Raw genomic sequence first — 20,996 nt, 5'->3', positions numbered from 1 at the left:
AAGAAACTAGAACAGTACTCCTAGTACCTCAGAACATTTTCTCTCCAAGTGTTATACAAGCTACATGATACATGTTCAAAACAACACACACACTTCTAGAAGATATCTAGTGCATTCAGCCAGAAAGAGAGGAAAATTAAATTATTTCCACTGATACTTCAAGCTTCTGGGTATTCCAGACCTGACAGTCAGCATGATAAGCAAGTCCTGTTACAAAGGAGATCAGCTAAAAGAAGAAAGTCTCCAACTGAATGATTCCATACGTATTCACTTCTTAAGAACTTCCTAAGCTCTTACCTAATACTGAATTTTTAGCTGACTCAACTGTCATCAACAGTCTTCTAGGAACCCACAGAAACAACTCTTCAGCCTACAGAAAGGAAAACACACATAGAGGGTCAGTAAGCATTTATATGATATGCCAAGTATCTGAAATACACATAATCTTCAAATTACAAGTTGTTTTCATTTTTTTAAATAAAAATTATTCTGAATCAAAATTCTTTCTCTTCCACTGCAAACTAAACAAACATGCTACATTTCATAATGTGGTAACCAAATGTTCCAATCTGTATTATACAAAGCTTAAACCAAAGACACTTAGATTGCAAACTGAAGTGCTTCAGTTTAGACCTGGTAACATGTAGATTGCCCACACAACCTCAAAGCTACCATATACTTTATACTGCTATTAATTATGTGATCAAGAGTTTCTCCCAGTAGAGGTTTTTTCACATTGCCCATTCTTATTTGAAAAGAACTGTTGAGGATTTTTATAAACCAGTAGTGCTAGCGTTATTAACTACGTGCTACTAAAGCCTTAAAATGAATATGCTTGTTTTCTAATATTCTTTCTACAATAGCTGATTGTTCTGCAGAGTTGTTTCCCATCTGTAAAATGGGAATGGAAAGAGGCAATCTTAAATGCTTACCTTTATCAGTTAGCTAACTGTGTGTATCTATATTCCTTACCTGATGATCAAAAGATATTCTTTACAATTATCAAGTAATTTTTTTTTTCATTTTCAATGGAAAATAAGTATTGTGAATACCTCTTTCTGAGGCAAAAAGACCAGTGCTTTAAAAGAAGGAACATGAAAGAAGAGGAGAAGAGACTAAGTAGTTAGGAACCATGGAAAACATACATCAGTAGGGTAGCGTGCTCTGGTGATTAGGTGAACAGTATAGGGAACAAAAATTTTTAAAAAGATTAAAAATTCACAGTACTATCCAGTAGTCATAAAAAATAATACTCAAATTTATCGATGATTTTTTTTCTCAAGTACACAGAGTTGAGAGCATTTCAAAACAGCAGTTTAATAAACAGTCAAAAGGGAAAGGGAAGGTGGTGAGTGTTTCAGAGCTCTGCAGCTACATTCCAAACACGACTTTCTAATCTAAGTCAAATGTTCACATGCTCACCTTTATCTCTCTTGTTGCTTTCAAACCAAACCCCTCCTCTTCAAAGTTAGCTATTTCAAAACCCTCTGTGGATGCTCCATTTTCAGTTGCCCACTTTATCAGTTCAGGGAAATAGTCATCTCTTTTTCCATCAAAGACAACAGACAAACCTATACACACAATTTATTAAAAAAACAAATGCAGAAATAAGAGGATCTAGAACAAAGAAGTTCAATATAAAAGCACATATAAAAAGCTATCTGCTATCCCACAGCAGTTCTACTTTGAAGTAGCTGAGTCAGAACTGGTCTTTGTTAAGTGTTACTCAATAGTATACAAATGTCATACCCAATTTTCATCAGCTTAAATATTCTGCCAAATTGGCTTACCAGTCATCTTAAAAACACAGCCACCTAAACAGAACTGTAATCAAATATGGAGCTTCCCCTCCTCTTTCGCTTTTAAATAAGCTGAATAAAAATATTTCCCAGCTTAATACTGATGATAAATGCAATCATCACAACATGTTAATATAGACACAAGGAGGAATTGGAGAGGCAAGCTGCAATTTCATTAAGTCAGCACTGGAAATGATAAGCAGACCTTAAGCTCCTTCTCTTACATACAAGGCAGTTAGCTTTTTCCTGTAGCATATGGACCTACTAAATAAAACAACTGACTGATCATCCTCCTGATATCAGATCTTGTCCGAATTTCTATACTTTGTGTCTCCAAGAGGAATGTGGTCCACTGGTGAAACTGCAAACCTCATTCATTTCCTCAGCTTTGCCTTTACTGTCATCTGATTTGAACTTACACATTATAGTTCCTGGCTACACTCAGCCAGCTCCTTTCATACCTCTTTGCCTCTGTGTCCTCTTCAACCCAAACTCTAGTGTCAGATCACATTAAAAGTGTCCAAACACCCCTGAAATGCTCAGGCCATTCTATGAATGACAAAATGTCATCAGCAAGTTGTTTACATCCAAAGATATTTTGGTTAAGCACAGGTGATAAATACATCTTTAGATTAAAAGCATTTTAACATAGTAGTATCAGTGCATTTGAAATGTTCCTCCTCCACGAAATCACACATTCCAAGCCCCAGAACCAATCATATCTGCAGTTAACATAAAAGTGCAAGTAGAATCTAAAACTATAGGCTTTGATGATGCAGTATAAAAACTCAATATTGATAAAGCAAGTTTCTGAATGCAATGAGAATGTGGTACAGTGTTTCTGTTGTTTTGTTTATTTTAAATAAAAAGCTGTTTTTTCTCCTTTATTTCATACTCCCTTCAGCATGCTATTTTCTGTGGAATATATTCAGAGCTAAGGCCTCACGAATCTACTAGTTGCACAGCTTCTACAGAACTTGATAGGTGTTTATACCGTCCAGGACATTGCTCTTGATTTCCAACACTGAGTACTGTATAAAGCTACTGGAAGCTTTAAACATCCAGCTTGTATTTGGAACCATTCTGTAAGCATCTCCAAAATTCTACCTCTGTTCCTCATATACGACGTGGTCCAATACTTCCCACATTTTTCCAGACTAAAGAGAAGGGCAGCTCCTTTAAATTACAAGCCCTATTGGGAAACAATTTATTTCTATACTGAACAAAATATAGTTATACTGATGAAAATCTACATTGAAAAATTAGTTTTATTTAAAATTTTGCTAATGAGTCAAACAAGGAAAAATTTCAGAAAGTAAAAATATTCAGTTTTCAAATTGAGTTCTCTGTTATCCAGATCATTTTAGTTCACGTTCTGCGATCCAGTGTTCTATTCAAGAAAAGTGCAACGTATGACGCGTTAGGCAATACACCTCAGAGTTCCCAACAGCAATTTATTTACTAATTGTTTAAAGCCTTTGTTACGTTAGAGAACTGTGTAGTATAACTTACTAAGTTCCACTGAAAAATAATTTTGAAAGACACTCACTATGCATGCAAAAATGTTACATTAAAATACATTTGTATGTCAACAGTGCTGTGGTTAGTAGGTTTTGCATCTTTCAAAGAAAACAATATGCTCTATTAACATAATACTGTTATAATAATTCTATCATCTCTGTCAGCAGCCATTCTACTCATGGATCTTTGGTGCAGAATATAGATACAGCAAACAGGCCAACCCCAACGCTAACTCTGAATTACGCTTTACCATAACACATGTATTATATCATAAAAACCTGGACATGTACCATAAATTTACAGAAGTCACAGGACAGCAAAACAATGAATCAAGTTCATCTCTATACAGCTACGGGAGGCAGTCACTCAAACAGTATCATTTATTCTTCCACATGCTCTCTGCCAACAACTGATATTCAGAGGTTTTAAAGTCCTTTCATGAAGTAAGATGTTTATGCATTAGTCAAAATATATTAAAAACAGGTGTGAAAAGGACACTTCAAGCCTCTAAGTACTTGCTTTATCAAACAACTACATGAACCACTCAAGCTCCATTTTAAATGCAGTCTGTTTTATTTTTTTTGCCATCACTGTATAAATACCAGAGAAGGAAGAATTGTTTCAGAACTTTTCCAGTATGTCTAGCCCAAATGTATTTATTCCAAGGTTAATAAGTTCCTTCTCAGTCATAAAGTTAACTTTGCTAAAATTACATGAAAAGCATTTCTCAGAGCATACCATGAAATAAAACTAATATGAAAATAAAGCATCATCAACAGTGAGTTGTTGCATAATACACTGGAAGAAAACTGTTCTAGTCTGAAAAATAAGCATACCTTAAACTTATGAAAATAGGCAACAGAACTTCATATTAACTGTGGTACCATAAGCATTTCTTTATTTTAATTATGTACTTGATTTATAGCAGATAAATACCTCAGCTAATAAATCTATTTTGTTCATTTACATATTTTTATTCTGTCATAATTTAATGTTATGATGTTGAATTGCTGAAACTGTTTCCATGTCCAGTAAAGTGTTCTTGTTAAAATAAAATAGTTAAAAAATTAAATTGAAAATGTTCAGATTTATAGAGGCAGAGGGGCAGACCATACAATCAGGAATCAAAAAGGCCTATTACTCTCAAGGGACTTTTACTTCTAGTCCTTCCGATTATCATTTCACTGAAGCTCCTTTTTCTACTTATCAGAGAGAATTACTGCAGGACCTTCTATCTGTGATATTCACTCAGAATTCTAAGTATTAAAGTGGTTAATGCCAGCAGTCATGGCCACAAGAACATTTCAGAAACACCTGCAAGTGCAAAAAAGCAACTGCATGTCAGAGAATTAAGACTTTTTCATCACAAAATAATAGGGTTGCATAATATACATATAATAATGAAAAAATATTCCTTTTAGCTGTCAACAGACAATTCTTTAGGCAAATCAATACTCTAAGCCACCCTTACCTCACGCTCTTTCACATTTACCTTTTTGCTTTTTGCGAATTTTCTCAACAAGCGAACGAATCTGTACATATTCTTCCCATTCCTTACCAGGACCTGGAGTAGGACTGCTGCATTCTGTAAATAAAAAACACAAAATGAAAATGTTTTCTTTAATAAAGCATATATGTATTTTACCATCAGAGAAAATGTCATGGTTTCACAACAACTTTAACTGAACCTTAGTACTACTTGTCTTTCAAACATGTTTACATGGTAAACACGATAATCTCCATTGTTATAAACATCCTATGCTTTGACATGACTTCTGGAACTTTTACAGTATAGCTTACCTCAAGTTATTTTATTTTTTAATAGTCTTTCAGATATAAGAAAATAATATATCTTTTAAAAGCTAGGAAGAAAAGGGTAAACAACCAGATCATTAAGTAGGTAGTCTCTCAGATAAGACAAACAAACAAAAAAAAGTCTGTTTTCAATTATCCAAGCAAAACACATTGTTTACATTAGCATGCTTGCCATCATTCTTGCTGTAATGAAAGCAGATGATAATAACAAAAAGCTTACTTTAAGTAACTGAGAAATTTGCTGGTACGTACATTTGATCTGCCTAGTCAATCTGTTTTCATAGATGCACGTGTACTGGAAGGACAAGCACAGGAACACTTACCCAAGCTTTAGGTTTAGATTATATCCACAGTGTCTCTGCCAATATTCTAAATGCTGGTGTGTGGATTTCTTGATCTAAACTGCATAAATCCAAGTGGACAGCTGAAGATAGCCTTGCTCAACTGATTTGAAAAATCTTTGCATTGAATAAAATATGGAAGCTTGACAAAAAGAACAGCTGATACTTGTCTTTGCCTAGAAAATTAGATCTACGTTTTATTTTTGGTAGGAAAGCAGAGGACAGTTGTAGCATAAGCATCAAACTGCTCTGCCAACTCCTTGTCTCCTCTTTGTGCATGATGCTAAAGAAAAACTCTAATTTTTCTAAGGTAACAGATGTGTGCAGGATATGAAAATTTGGACTTGTGTTTCAACAAGAAGTGTAGCTCAGAACAGTTACTAATGACAGTAGAATGAACAGTACTTGAGCATCATCATATGAAATCATGCTCTGCTTTTCAAATTTACTAGAAATAATGGATGAGTTCCAAGTTCCCTAACAAGTGAAACAACCTTTGGTCTTCTACACGCAAGAACTAAGCATGACAAAAAGTTTCCAAACAACAATTTTATTTAAGCAACAAAAATATCAGTGTGGTTGAACTGAGCTGTATTGCTGCTTTACACAGTTAATTTCTCTATTCTGGTATCAGTTCAAATTACTGTTCAAAGGAGAAACAGAAACAGTGCAATTCTTGAGGTTTGCAAGAAAACCATTTTTGACAAAGCCGCAATGTCAAGTTACCTAGAGCAGGGGGTTTTTAACCTAATCTCCCTCAGTATTTATACTTTTGTTGAGATGTAAAGTCAAAAGCTGCCAGGAATATGGTATGTCCAATACATACACATATAAATAAGCCAATAATGGTATATACTAACAGAGACAGATACTCTGACATGCATACTGTACTATGCTATCTTAAGTAGGCTGAAATAGCAAGCTTGGCCACTTGCAGGAAATGAATAGAATTCACTGGCTTCAGTAAGACAGAGTTTTTGAGTGGTCTGCACACCACCCCTTTTCCCAGAGAGGCATAAAACCAAAACTTACTTTGCAATAACTCACTAATCAGATTCAGCATTTCCTTTGGAGATACTGTTGCTGTGGCTCCTGTACCTGACTTCTGAGTTTTCACTCGGCTCTTCTTCCCCATCTTCCAACTAAAACAGATTAAGAAGCAAACTGTCACTAGGAAACAAAATACAATAGTGATGAATGGACAAGATCTTCTCTTATTTGTCACTTTGAAAAAAAAAAAAAAAGAGGATGAGAGAGTTGTTTCTAGCATATATATGCACAAGTATTATTTGCATGGTCTGAATGTGAGACAACAACACAGTGCAATCTGAAGCAATATTTCATGTAGTTGCACATTAATTACCTCAGGGTACTTAGAAACTAGAAATCTTGGACAGAAAAAAAATAATTCAGATCACTTGCAAATTCATTACTTCTGAACAAATATTATGGATACCAAGGCACCCATGCTATATAAAACCAGGTTATTCTACCTCATCAGTTGAATTAGTATGTGTGACTGCACTAAAGTAGTAGTTCAAAATGAACAAGAAATTGCTATTCCATTTCCAAATAAAAATCAAAATATCACATGTATATCTTTACAGCAGCTTCTTGTGCTTCAAGACAACTAGTTAAGGACAATTTATTTTCAGTTACCACAATAAATGGAACATCATCCTAGGCTGGTTTTCCAATATTTAGAGCCCCTTGTTCTCACGGAGGACTCAAATCACACGTCATCTACTGAAAGAGCAGCATAGCAGGGTGTGAAATATCCAGGGAATTTCTCACATGCAGTGGGAGCAACTTTTAATGCTGGCACTGAACAGGCTCCTAGGGGAGGGGTTGCACAGGATCTGGTACTCGTGGATAAGGACGAACTGCTCATGCATATAACGGCCAAGAGCAGCCTTGGATGTAGTAATTGTGACATTGTAGTGTAAGATCTTGAGGAAAGACAGGAAGGAAAGAAGACCAAAGACTCTGGACTCACAACAGGAGAGTTGGGGCTCGCTAAAATGGAGCCCATGACAGCAAGTCATTTTCCTGTACTCTTGGAGCACAAAAACAAGCCTTGCCAACATGCAAAAAAATCAGCAGGCACAGCAGGAGGCCAGCTGCCTGTACATGGGGGTCCTCACTAACTGAGCTCAACAAAACAGAAACATACGTAAAGTGGAAACAGGGACAGGCAACTGGAAGAGAATATAGATTCACTGTCCGGGCAAGCAGAGACTGAATTAGAGAGGCCAAAGCTTGTCTGGAGTTGATATTGAAGAGGGATGTGAAAGGCAAGAAGAAATGCTTCTACAGGTACACCAGGAGCACAAGACAGAATGGGAAAAGTGTAATTCAGCTGCTAAATCAGGAAGCGACCCAGTGATAAAAGGTACAGACAAAGTTGAGGTACCCAACACCTTGGGCATGGTCTTTAATAGCAAAGTCTGCTATTGGGCTTCCCAGGTTTCTGCATCTAGTAGCAAAGCTTGACGGAAAGGAGATACCAAGTTAAAATACTATTTAAGTAAGTTGGATCTACACAAGTACGTAGGACCAGATGGCAAACACGCAAGGTACCGAGAAAGCTGGCTGATGTCACTGGAAGGCTGTCATCTTTGAAAAGTCATGGAGATTGCCTATGACAGGAAACAGGTAACTCAAACAAACAAAATCCAACAGAACAGCAAGGTGGAGGCAGGAGAGGATAGAGGATCAAGGGAACTAGACAGTACTCAGTCTCACCTCATTTGCTGTACTAAATGTAGAGCAAGTACTAAAGGGAAGTTATTTCCAGGCAAGATGGACATGAATGTGACTAGGACTAGACAACAGACTTCTAAAGGCAAACAGCGTACAACCAGCCTGACTGCCTTCAGAAGGAATAAGAGGCCTCTGTGGACCAGGGAGAATCAGTGGTTGCCAGTTGCTTTGACTTAAGCAAGGCTTTTAACACTATCTTTCATAGCATCCTGGTTGTCAAACTGCATAGACATGGACCAAATAGGCGGACAACAAAGCGGACAAAAAATTCCTTGGACCATGAGGTTCAAAGAGTGGTGGTCAATAACTGTAAGTCTAACAGCTAACTGGTTAAACTCAGTATTCCTCAGTGGTCAGTACTGGATAACATCTTCATCACGTTTGGGTGCTGGGACAGAAAGCATCCTCAGCAAACTTACAGATGATATAAAATGGGGGAAGCAGTCAACATGTTGGAGGGCAAGGCCACCATTCAGAGGGACCTCAACATACTGGCGGAACTGGCCAACAGGAACTTTGTAAAGACAAATGTAAAGTGTCCTGCATTTGGGAAAGAAAAAAGCCCTGTATAGCATTACATCTGCAGACTGGACAGGGAGCAGCTCTGCAGAAAAGGACTTGGAGACTCTAGCAGACAGCAAGTTGAACATAAGCCAGCAGCGCACCCTTAAAGCAATGAAAACCATAGTTTGAGGTGCATAAGCAAGAGCATAAACAGCAGGTCAAGGGAAGTAATTATTCTCTTCTACTTGGCACTGGTGAGGCCACATATAGAGTACTGTACAGTTTTGGGCCATGCGGCACAGGAGGTACTGGCAAACTAGAGCACGTCCAGAGGAATACCATTAAAATAGCAAAAGGGCCACGATGAGGGAGTTGGGTTTGTTCAGTCTCAAGAAGAAAAGGAGCTCACTACTGCCTTCATCTGTGTAACTGGGAGTTACACCACGGGTGGAGGCAGATTCTTCTCAGACAAGCACAGCAAAAGGTCAACAAGCAATTGCCACATGATGCTGCAAAGAAAATTCCAAATAGATATAAGGAAACTCCTCACCATGAGGGTGGTGGAACACAGGATGGAGATTTAACAGCATCTCCAAGCAGTCTTGGAGAATTTAAAAATTTGAGTCGGTAAGGCCCTAAGCAACCTGATCTAACCCTGAAGTTAAAGGAAAAAACTGAGCATCTCAAGCTCCAGAGGTCCCTTCCCATCTACTTTTTTATATGATTCTACACATTACTGCAACTGATGTTTTCACCTCTACATGGGCAGCCTACATACTCTATGTGGTATATAATATATTCCTGTACAGTATAGAAGATTCTATGTCCAGTTACTTTGCAGTGAGAGGGGAACTGGACACATTCAGGTAACTTTGGGCATCTGAAATATTTCAACTGCCTGTGTCTTCAAGATCACCTCAGCCACAGGAGCTTTATCATACAGTACACAGTAAAATCCATAAAAATCCTAAAAACCATTGTACAGAAGTTGTACTTTGGATTCCAGCTGTTCTGAGCCCTCTGTATGTATAAATGGTATGCTTTTATCCTTGGTCAGTGTAGCTAGCTTACCCAAAATGAAATGTTTCCTCTCATACTCTATCAAAAAGTTTTGTTCTTTGGCAACTGGTATTAATACTGGAATGTATCAACCAGCAGCTGAAAAGCTGCTTCTCCACACTAACGAAGGTTGAAGCAATTGCAATCCATATGTGAAGTGTATAGGTCAGATCTTTTAAATACAAATGCTATACGTTAAAAAACTTGTAGTGGGAAAGGTGCATAATCTGTCTGCTTTCATTCTTCATTAAGATTAGCTTGAACAGGAAACTGCCAAGCCCAAGGCTTGTTTGAAATACTAACTTTGAATGATCAGGAAGCAAATTAACAGTGTTAACTTATTAAATCAAAATTAAAGAAGCTAAAAACTGACTGAAAAGACACCACCTCATAACAAAAGCAAAATTATCTAAGGCAAAATTATAAGGGGTTTTCGAAAAGGAAGACAAGAGAACAAAATTCTTTCATCATTTGATACTAAACACAGTGCAAGGAACAAAACTATCCCTGACTACATGGAGGCTGAAATCTTGGGGCATAACCCCCGCAGCTCTGATTTTAGCTCCCTCTAGAAGATATCAGAGACTCAAACAACCCATCTGCACTGCTTCATTTTATCAGTCCCCCTTGATTTGCATAACTTACTTTCCCAATACAGCTTCTATCAGGGAAAGTCCTCATGTGCAGGCTGCTAAGGAGAGACCCCACAGATTCCACATCATCACACTGGCTGGTCACAGCCCTTGAAGTTTGTAAACTAACGCTGGACATCCTCTTGAAATACACTGCTCCACCACAGGCAATTACATTTGATATGAGACTTCATAATGTTTTTCAGCTCATAGGAAGCAGGGAATAATGCTCATTATGAGATCCATGTTGAATTTGTAACAGTACAAATGGGAAATAGGCTAAATATAAATGGCCAATCTGCCGTAATACAGTGTAAGACAATACAATAGAAAAACAATATCAACCAAAAAAAAGAACTTAAGAAAGTTTATTTTCATGGTCTTCCCATTATACACTTTTTCCTTCACTCCCCCGCTTCTTTTTTTTCTCCTGGTAATGTTCTCATATCTGTACAAACATAAGCAGAGCTCTTGGTACAGAAGGCCACCTCCAAAAAGACTTTATTTCCACAGCATCTATTCACTTGAGTGTTCCTCTTTCCCATATGCTACCCTGTTACATTTTAGATGCTTCTGCTCTTAAGAGAAATCAAGTCAGATGGGTCTGTAATGGATCTGACAGCAGGTTTGGGGACAGAATCCAAAATCTTCAGGACAAGAACAATAGAGTTCTGTGCTGATTCATACAAATGTTTTCCTGCATTCCCTCTAAGCACAGTCCACTGCATCTTTAGAATCATCAGAAAATTAGTCACACAGTGCATTCCATGTTACTAGTTATAAATTGAGATGACATATCGTTTATATCAATCAAGAGGCTAATAAATATTAAGATAAATAAGTTGAACAACTGGAATTATTTTGAAGGACCTTAGTTTCTCATTTCTAAGAATGAAGTATGTTTATTGAACAATAAATTGAGGAAAAGCAGTTTAAGTAAATCTTCTGTATACACAACTACCAAAATACTGCAGGTTTTTTTGTTCTCTCTCTTTTTTTTTTTTTTAAGTTGTATTTAGAGGAAGGATCTGCTTGGAATATAAATATCCACTGGTAGATGTTATAAGAAAAAACCCAAAGACAACTATGTACATATTATACATGGAGACATGAAAAGTGCCACCATGCAATCAGAACAATGATACACCAATACATGAAGTTATATGATTATGGTACAGGGTCTGCACTATATTTTGATTTTTTCCACATATGAAACGTGTTAGTAGTGAGAATCTATTTTGGCAGTGAAAGCATCACCAAGAGTTAAGTCTAATGATAAAGATGATTTTAGAGTATGTGAATTTAAGCTTCCCAAACATGACAAAAAGAAAAATTTGAACAATGCTAAGTATTCACATTACTATTGGAGGTAAATATTGTTTGAAAAAATAACCTCTAGCTGAAATCTATTCTGTGCAAGTAAGAAATTCAAGACTTAGAGCAGATCTGTTTCAGCTACCACTGCCCAGATAACACACAGCAAAGATATCATAGGAAAAAACAAGTTCAGTGAACGCAACTCATTAGTCTGACGGCACCATAATCTAAAATGCATTTTTTCAGTAGGATGCTATCAGTATACGAACAGGAAATAAACTCTGTAAGTACATTTGCCCTCTCCTTTGATGCATGTATCTTGTCTAAACTATTGCTTCTTCGTCATCAGAATTTCTATAGAGAAAACATTCTGCATGCATGGTTAAATCAGCAAGTCTATCTCACACAAAAGAAGCAAAACCAGCAGACTGATATCTTGAGATATCTTATTATGGAAGTATTTCCTTTTAAGGAATCATCTATCTGAATCAAAACTGTGCTTTTTATCTAATTCCCAATCAGAAAAATAGGTCTCCACTTTCTACATTACTTATCTCCATTTACTGTTCAGTTACATGATGCAGATATAACTATTTGAAATGTAACGCATCTGACATGTATCGTTTAGTAAAAGATGTAATTTGAAATGAATAGCTGCTATACATGGTTGTCCAGAAAACATATTCCAAATACCAATCTAGCAGAGTAGCCTAGTATTATTTAAAAAAAAAACCAAACAAAACCAACAAAAAACCACAAACACATAATGTATATTATATAATATATAATATAAAAATAGATTAAGAAAGTTTTTTCAAAATTTCTGAAAACTAACGTACGACATAGAATCCAATTTCACACTTGGCAAAAAACAGTTTAGTTGAGCAATGCTCTCCACCACATTTAACTAATAAATGATGAGTTATACTGATAACATGAGACCCCATATGGAGAAAGTAAGTGTGGTTTCTTTGTGAAACTACATTTTGTAATTAAAATTCCATCACTAAAATTACAGTTCATGAAACAGTTTTGAGAGTCAGACTTCAATTCTATAGAAATTCCTGAAATTCAAAAAAAAAAGAAATTCAGAAAAAACAGTATTTTTAAATTTGAAATAAAATTTCAGATGTGAAGCATATTTTTTTGTGTGTGAGTGACTAAAACTATTGCTTAGAAAGAAATGAAGTATGAGCCTACTTCTCACAGCAATGAAAGAAAAGGCTGTTTGCCAGTACATGCATGACAACAGAAGCAGCAATATAAAATATAGCTGCATGACATGTAGAGAAAAACAAAACAAAAAATCCTTCAGGACTGTGATGAACTGCAGACTTCATAAATATCTGAAGGAGCAGCAATATACATTTCAGTGGAAAAATGGTGTGGGCTTTTTTTCCCCCCCTACAAGGTTGCTTTTCCAGTCGTCTTCTGGTGAATATTTTTTAAGTACTATGCCATGTTTCCTTTCAAATGAATGTTGTTGAAAATTCCTGAAAGCATTCTGCAAATAGAGAGTATGCTGACAGCAATGATGAATAAGCTTGGTAACACACAACACAGCCACATTTCCAAATATAGTGTATCAGCTTGGCAAAAAGAATCATGCCAAAACTGGCAGGGAGGAGTGTAAATGATCCATCTCCCTCCTCTAATACTGTTATCAAAGAGTAGTTGTGTTGTGTCAGACTTTGAACTTGTTTCCGCATCACACACAAATAATATTTTAATGAGCTGTAAAATATGCCCCCCCCTTGACTTACAGCTTTAAGAAGTGAGCGTGTTCACCTAATAGCTTTAGAAGGTAACCATAAGAAGTCTGTACAAAAATCCCCAAAGAAGTACTGCACAATTGCTACCAAGTGTTTTTGTGGGGGTTGGGTTTTTTTTTTGGTGTTTTTCGTTTGTTTCTTTGTTTGTTTGTTTTGTGGGTTTTTGTTTGTTTGTTTTTAATGAAAATATGACTGCTTAAACATTTTATTTAAGAAAGCTATTACTTATGGTGCTAAAGAACTTGACCACATCACAGGATGACATTTCCATATGGAAGCAATGCCAAGCTCAAACGATACCTCAGAAAAAAAAATACATCTAACCATTAATAAACCCCCCCAAGTTTTCACATTCACATGACCACCAAGAAGTCCATTGCAGCACCACACAGAGCTGCAGTTAAGTTTGACAGAAAAAAAGTCCATCATAAGGAACTATAAAGATACCTGCTTCTCAGTCATTGGGTAAAAACACAAACTTGCAACCTTTGTTACAACACTATGAATATAACCATTGTGATAAGCAAACACCATATACATTTTTAAGTATTTAAGTGTGTTAGATTTAAAGAATTCATCCTACACGATGCAGAATATACGAAGTCTGATGTCTTCTGGGTGTGCATCTCCCTTTCTTATGCACACCTTTCTCAGTGCTCCCAGAATCCCTGCAGTGCTCTCGGTTACTCTCCTCATCTCTTCCAGGACTCTACATTGCTTTCCATTCCTTCCCACATGACCTTACTAACCAGGCAGCAGCATCTTTTGCAAGTTTCCATATATCTGCACATGTTGGGCAAAAACATTAGCACTCGTATTGCCTAACAAACGGGCCAAGCAGAGAAACCGTTCTCAACACAGCTTCTCCTCCAGCAAGCAGAACCGTCTGAGTTCTTCCACTCTGTCAAGTTTGATTGAAAACATCCAACAAGTTGATGGATGAAGCAGAAAGACCAGCAGACAGAACTGGCATGATCCCATAAGCCTTATTTGCTTCAGCTATAACTTTTTACTTTACAGCGTACTAAATCAGCTACTCAAAAATTTGCTGAGCTTTTACAGTAACCACCAAGTTAGGAATTCCCACAGCAAGAGTCACCTGTTTAAGTTCAACTTGGTTTCAAGGACCCAGTACGTTTCCAATACAGTATCTTAACATTGTTTCTTCTTCAATTCAGATCCTTGTAGATGCTAATTACATTCTGTTCTCATTACATAATAGCTCCCACCCCACGCATCTTCTTGGCGTACACTAGCACAGAAGGTGAGGAGTGCAGATCTAGAATCAGTATTAGGAGGACAGATAGGGGTTGACGAGGCCAGACAAGGAGAAGACAAGGGAATTCTCAAGCCAGGCAAGGAGCACAGAGAGGTGACTATAGTAGGTGGCTGTGGGATATGTTCCTTGGCTGAGTCGAGAGAGAGGACAGATGAGTAGGATGTACACAAGCCAGGCTTGCAATGTTTTTCTAGTTAGATTGCCTAGACTAAGTCATTTCCCCCTCTACTTCAGAGAGGGAAGTGTATCATCCCTTCTATCAACATATGCTGAGCAGCCAGGGTCTTCAGGGACAAGCTTAATGCTTAGAGGCAACTGACAGGAGTTCTCCAATCTGTATGTAGGAGAACACAACTTTACACTTGATATGACCAGGTTTACAGGGAATGTGATCTTTTGCTTCCACTGATGAAGTTTCTTTTTTCTCCTAAACTTGAATCTTATGACCGTGGGTAAAAAGATAAATACATTTTATAGCAAATAGAAAACATGAAATCAAGAAGTGTAAGAACAGTGTGGGTGGAGGAAGAGATCTGTGATCTTTAAAAAAAATTCAGCTTATACATTTACAATGAACACTATGTTTGCTTGTGAAAACCACCTACATCATGTCACTTGGAAACCACGTTAACACTCTCATCACTCCTAAGGCATTAATCTAGATGTTCCCACTAAATAAATGACTAATTGGTTACTTATTCAAACCCTTTCCCCCCAGCTCTCAAACTCTCACCTTTGCTGTACTCCACCCCTTCTCTTCTTGCTATTAATTCTCCTCTCCCACCACTGCCTTTTCCTTTTTCTTCCATTTCTTCATTTCCCCTATAACGTTGCCCCCACAGGTCTATTAAATGCAATGTCATTGCAGTTCACTGTGTTTGTGTGCTTTCACTCTCTAGCATGTTTCTTCAAGTTGTAACCTCTTTTGGAAGCGGGACTTCTCATGATTATAGAGTCCTCATAATGAGGCAACCTTTTTTTTTTTTTTTTTTAAACAGGATCTGAAGTATTGCCATAACAGTTATAACAATGTTGACAAAAATAACCTACAGAAAACACTAATAAGATTAATGATGGAAAAGTCCATACTGCTTCCACTTAAAACTGCATTCCACTTCAAATACAATGTAAATTTATGTTTCTCAAGAACTCCCTTAGCCATAATCCACACTATTTCCCTTCTTTAAGAGCAAGCTTTGATACACTTGCTCCTTGTGGCAATATCCTGCACTCGGAAACAGCCCTATAGACAGCTCAGCAAATATAGAGTGCCCAAGCTGCTTCTGCTCTCCCAAAACAACTTGCACCCCTCAAATGCAGTTCCTTCTTGCTGGTTAAAAAACTGTGAACTCTCCTACACAAAATAAGGACAGCCATGCTTAGATTTTGCATCTGATAATCAAGTGAAGAATGCTACCTCCAGCAGCAGCCCACAGCTCCAGACATACATTATTCTGCAGGAAGAGGGAGATCCTGGCACACACATACATTGTTACACACTGTAGTCTTCTTCCAATTCCACCTGATGAGATTCTGCTTACCATTCCTCCTCCCTTTTCTAGTGTTTGGTCCCGAGACTCAAGAGCCCATAAAGGCACATGGCTTCTTCCTCAGTTGTCTTGATTAAAATCCACATCCCCTACTATCCTCTCATCTCCATCCATCATCTCCTGGAGGAAAAGTGACAACAGAAGTTGCTCTGCTCTGTTTCTTTTTCAAGCCTACAGTTTTCATGCTTATCTTGGCCGTCTTTATTTCTCTTCTCCCTCTACCCTGCCTTTTACCAGAGGAAAAGTAACAGTGACAGCAACCAAGAGAAGGTACTTGGAGAAGCACAGGAAAAGTATGACCAAGGGATTTTTCTCCAATATGTTCACTTAGCTTCTTGTGGTCCAAGCTGCAATGTAATGAGTGCTATACTGTTTTGTTGTACCTATTAGTGCTGAATTTTAACTCTTACTCGTGCCTTCATAGTCATCAGCAACAACTAATTTTTCTTACAGTCGTCATTCAGCCTGTAAGAAAAATACTGGAAATGGTGATAAAAGGTCCTAGTTCTTCATCACATAAGTCATTGTTTATATTAAGGTTTACATGAAGCTACAGTCATTGGTCCCAGCCAGCATGGGTTCATGAGGGGAAAATCCTGCTCGACCAATTTAATTTCTTTCTACAACAAGGTTACCGACCTAGTTGACCAAGGGAAGCCCGTTGAAGTGATCTTTTTGGATTTCAGTAAAGCCTTTGATACTGTCTCTCACAGTATTCTCCTGGACAAGATGTCCAGCACACAGCTGGGTAAACACACAGTGCTGTGGGTGAGCAACTGGCTGACAGGCTGGGCTCAAAGGGTTCTAGTAAATGGGGCTGTCGGGCTGGTGACCAGTCACCAGTGGGGTTCTGCAGGGATCCATCTTCGGGCCAGTGCTCTTCAACGTCTTAATAAATGACACAGTCAGAGGACTTGAGGGATTGCTTAGTAAGTTTGCTGATGACACGGGAGGAGCTGTTGACACTCTTGAGAGCAGAGAGGCCCTGCAGAGGGATCTGGACAAATTGGAGAACTGGGCAATGACCAACCACATGAAGTTCAACAAGGGAAAGTTCTGGATTTTGCACCTGGGACACAGCAACCCAGGCCGTACATACAGACTGGGGGATGAGATGCTGGAAAGCAGCTCTGCAGAGAGGGATCTGGGGGTTCTGGTTGACAGCAAGTTGAACACGGGCCAACAGCGTGCCCTGGCAGCCAAGAGGGCAACCATGTCCTGGGTGCATCCAGCACAGCATTGCCAGCCGGGCAGGGAGGGGATTGTCCCGCTCTGCTCTGCACTGGTGTGGCCTCACCTGGAGCACTGAGTGCAGGCCTGGGTGCCACAGGATAAACAGGATATAAAGCTACTGGAGAGTGTCCAGAAGAGGGCTATGAAGTTGGTGAAGGGTTTGGAGGGGAAGCCGTATGAGGAACGGCTGAAGTCGCTTGGTTTGTTCAGCCCAGAGAAGAGAAGACTGAGGGGAGACCTCATGGCGGCTACAGCTTCCTCACAAGGGGAGGAGAAGGGGCAGGCACTGATCTCTCCGGCAACCAATGACAGAATGCCAGGGAGTGGCAGGAAGATGTGCCAGGGGAGGTTCAGGTTGGACATCAGGAAAAGGTTCTTCACCAGAGAGTGATGGAGCACTGGAACAGGCTCCCCAGGAAGGTGTCACAGCCCCAAGCCGGACAGTGTTCAAGAAGAGACTGGACAATGCCCTCAAGACACATGGTGTGAACTGTGGGGTTGTCACATACGGGGACAGGAGTTGGACTCTATGATCCTTGGGGGTCCCTTCCAACTCAGGACATTCTATGACCAACTAAGAACAGTTCAGTCCCCATTCAAGACAGCTGACGTGCTTTGAAATTTTGACAGAGCCTCGGACGCGATTAAAAACTTTAGTATGATGGTATCTAAGCACACATAATTTCAATGGGAATTGTTTTTTTAACCCAAAACGTACATAGGTCAGCCCTCACTGCAATTGGTTTGTAGTCACTAAGAATCATAATAATTTTAACCACCAAAAATGAGGCAGCACCTCTTTAAAGGGGTGGTGAAACTGCTTCTAACAAGAAGTTAACCCCCTCCTCCATGTGTTTCTGAAAAAAAAAAAGTATGTATGTAATGTCAGCTACATATTTTCTATGTAAATTCTCTAGGATGCACAGAAAAGACTGGATGCATATTAGATATATTTCACTATATATTACTGCACCTGCTTCACATAACAGCTACAGCAGAAGAAACTGAGCCTGGCTGAATGGCAAAAATAATTTCTTGGGTATCACTGCATAGATTTTTTTGTTGTTGTCGTTAAGTCCTTTTTTAATTGCGTTATAGTCAATGGCATAAATAATGCAAAACCAGGCAATAACATATATTCCAATTAACCGGACTGTCTCCAAGGAAGAGATTTAAAGTCAAACATGCTTAATGCCAAGGACTACTGTTTAATTGTAACAATAATTCCACCTAAGTGGAATGCCCTCAAGCAACCTAGCAGCAATTGGGTCCACGACTATTCCTACGCACTGAAAAATTCGCCTACCAATTCTGTTTATTTTTTGTTATAACACCTTTGCCTACCCTCTTCTTTCTACACATATTGCAACTCCAATATGATTTGCTATTGCCTGCTAGGCTGCTCCTTTCCAATCAGATAACTATGTAGGGCCATCACACAGACAACCGACATTTCCAATCACAACATAGGCAGCTGTGACAGCTGAACTGTTTCTGGGCCTTTCTAATGTAACTAATCCACATGTTGAAGTTTCTCCTCCAAGAGCTCAGTGATACAGATGTAACTGTACATCAGATACACCAAATCCCTTTCATTCAAAAGGGACTTCCTACTCACACAGTCCTTGCAATATTAATATGAAGTGACAAAAAACATCTTGCAAATCTCGTGAATGAAAAGGAGGAAGGAAGGATGATATCCATAGCAGAAAACAAGTTTCTATGAGCTTTAAGACCTGTTCCATGCTATGTGGCAGCATATGTGATTCTTGCCCTCAAAATGAGTTTCATTATACATTCATGTCTTGTAACCACTTAAATCTTAAATTGGCTGAACATTTCAATACCACTGCTGGAACGAGAGAAAAAAAAGCAGCATAAAGACCTATATTTGGACACTGAATTGACACTACCCAGTGTGCACAATTAAATTGTACTTGAAGTTATAAATATCTGAATTCAGCTACAGTTTTGCATTGTTTCCTGGAATGCCCTGTCCTTACAGAAGAGAATCTAAGCAGTTTAAAAATAACTGCTGTATTTTTCTCACAGCTGTTCCATCAAGCTTCTGCCCACAGCAGATGAACTCTGTAAAGGTGTGCTCAGAGATGGTGCTGCTGGCACTTCACCTCAACCATCAGTGCTTAGGAATCACTATCAGACAACAAAGGACAAAACACACCTGAATGGTACAGAAGTGTTTATTCAATGCACAATTAATGCCAAGGACTTCCAGGCTGTGGCCAAGAACTAGTGTGAATAAGGAAAAGATAACAGTGTGGAGAATTGCAATAGGTATTTGCATGCTTTTTCTTAACATTTCCAGGACATGGAAATATCTACATCAGGTGATGTGCTTGCTGTTAAATGATATTGTGAGTCTTGTACAATTCTGAAAGACACCAGACAGGTCATTTTGAGAGAGGATTGAATTCATAGCAGTAGGGAGGAAAAGAAGTCTGGAATGGCACTCCAACTCCATGAGAGCACGCTGCGCTTTATCACAGACAGAACACCTGCCTGCTTTCCTGCTCTGGGTGTGGAATGACACCAGCTAGTCGTATATAAAAACGTATCACTGGTCATTCTGGTAAATAATGAATCAGCATTACTATCATTCATTCCATATGTACCCATGCGAAGTCTGATGAAAACTGAGCTCTTTGTTATATAGTAAGGTAGTGCAGTGGTTGCCAACATGTAAGTTGTAGCAGGGCACAGATTTACTGCAATGCAAGCCACGAACAGAGCACCTCCAGAGTTGTCCTTAACAGCTCAAAGAAAAATCTTTCCCAATAAAATTATTAAAGACCTGTCCCATAGCACATGCTAATGATTAGGGGCTTTTTTGCTGGGGAACTGTCACTGAAGAGATCATAGCCCTCAAGCCCAGTTATGATTATATTTCAAGATACTGCAATTTTAGTGTCCTTGAAAACACCCCATAGCAGATCAAGCATTTAGCATTTCTAAATCCCAAAAGAATACTATTTTGACAGTTCAGAAAGGAACCTCTGACAACATTTAAGTGCTATGTGTATTGTAAAAAAAAGAACTTAAGAAGCTTCTTCTATGAATGCCTAATAAGTGATATAATTGAGGGCTTAATAACAACTGGAAAGCCTCCCAAACCCACTTGCCTTAAGCAACCCATCTAGTGGTTAAAATGGTGGCTAATCTTGAAAGAGTGACTAGAAGTTTCAAGTGAAACACTGGAAGTTTTCTGATCTTTTTATTCTAGACCTTGAAAGTGAAGGAGCAGGTTCCTCCAAGTCCCTTTTTAGTTTCTGGCATTCACAGTTGGCAGCTTGAGCCCTTAGAGTCTCCTCCATGTTTACTTAAACTACTGACACCACAGTGGTTTGAAATAAGAAAGCTTTTAACACAGGCATTTACTGGGCTGTCAAGTAC

The 20,996-nt window shown here is 38.4% G+C and overlaps 1 protein-coding gene across 1 annotated transcript in view; it reads right to left on the bottom strand.

Moving 5' to 3' along the window:
• Positions 1-20,996, bottom strand: part of SETD3 (SET domain containing 3, actin N3(tau)-histidine methyltransferase) — a 59,727-nt gene that overhangs the window by 30,628 nt on the left and 8,103 nt on the right. Inside the window, exons 2-5 of the mRNA XM_065636810.1 lie at positions 6,509-6,618; positions 4,813-4,905; positions 1,423-1,571; positions 298-370 (exon numbers count right to left, since the gene is read on the bottom strand). Coding sequence (XP_065492882.1) covers positions 298-370; positions 1,423-1,571; positions 4,813-4,905; positions 6,509-6,611 — 418 coding nt within the window. The 5' untranslated portion in view covers positions 6,612-6,618. The remainder of the gene's footprint in view (positions 1-297; positions 371-1,422; positions 1,572-4,812; positions 4,906-6,508; positions 6,619-20,996) is intronic.

The sequence above is a fragment of the Caloenas nicobarica genome, chromosome 5 (assembly GCF_036013445.1).
Source record: "Caloenas nicobarica isolate bCalNic1 chromosome 5, bCalNic1.hap1, whole genome shotgun sequence".
NCBI classification, from domain to species: Eukaryota; Metazoa; Chordata; class Aves; order Columbiformes; family Columbidae; genus Caloenas; species Caloenas nicobarica.
The sequence above is the reverse complement of the archived record's forward strand: the minus strand, read 5'-3'. Positions and strand labels throughout refer to the sequence as shown.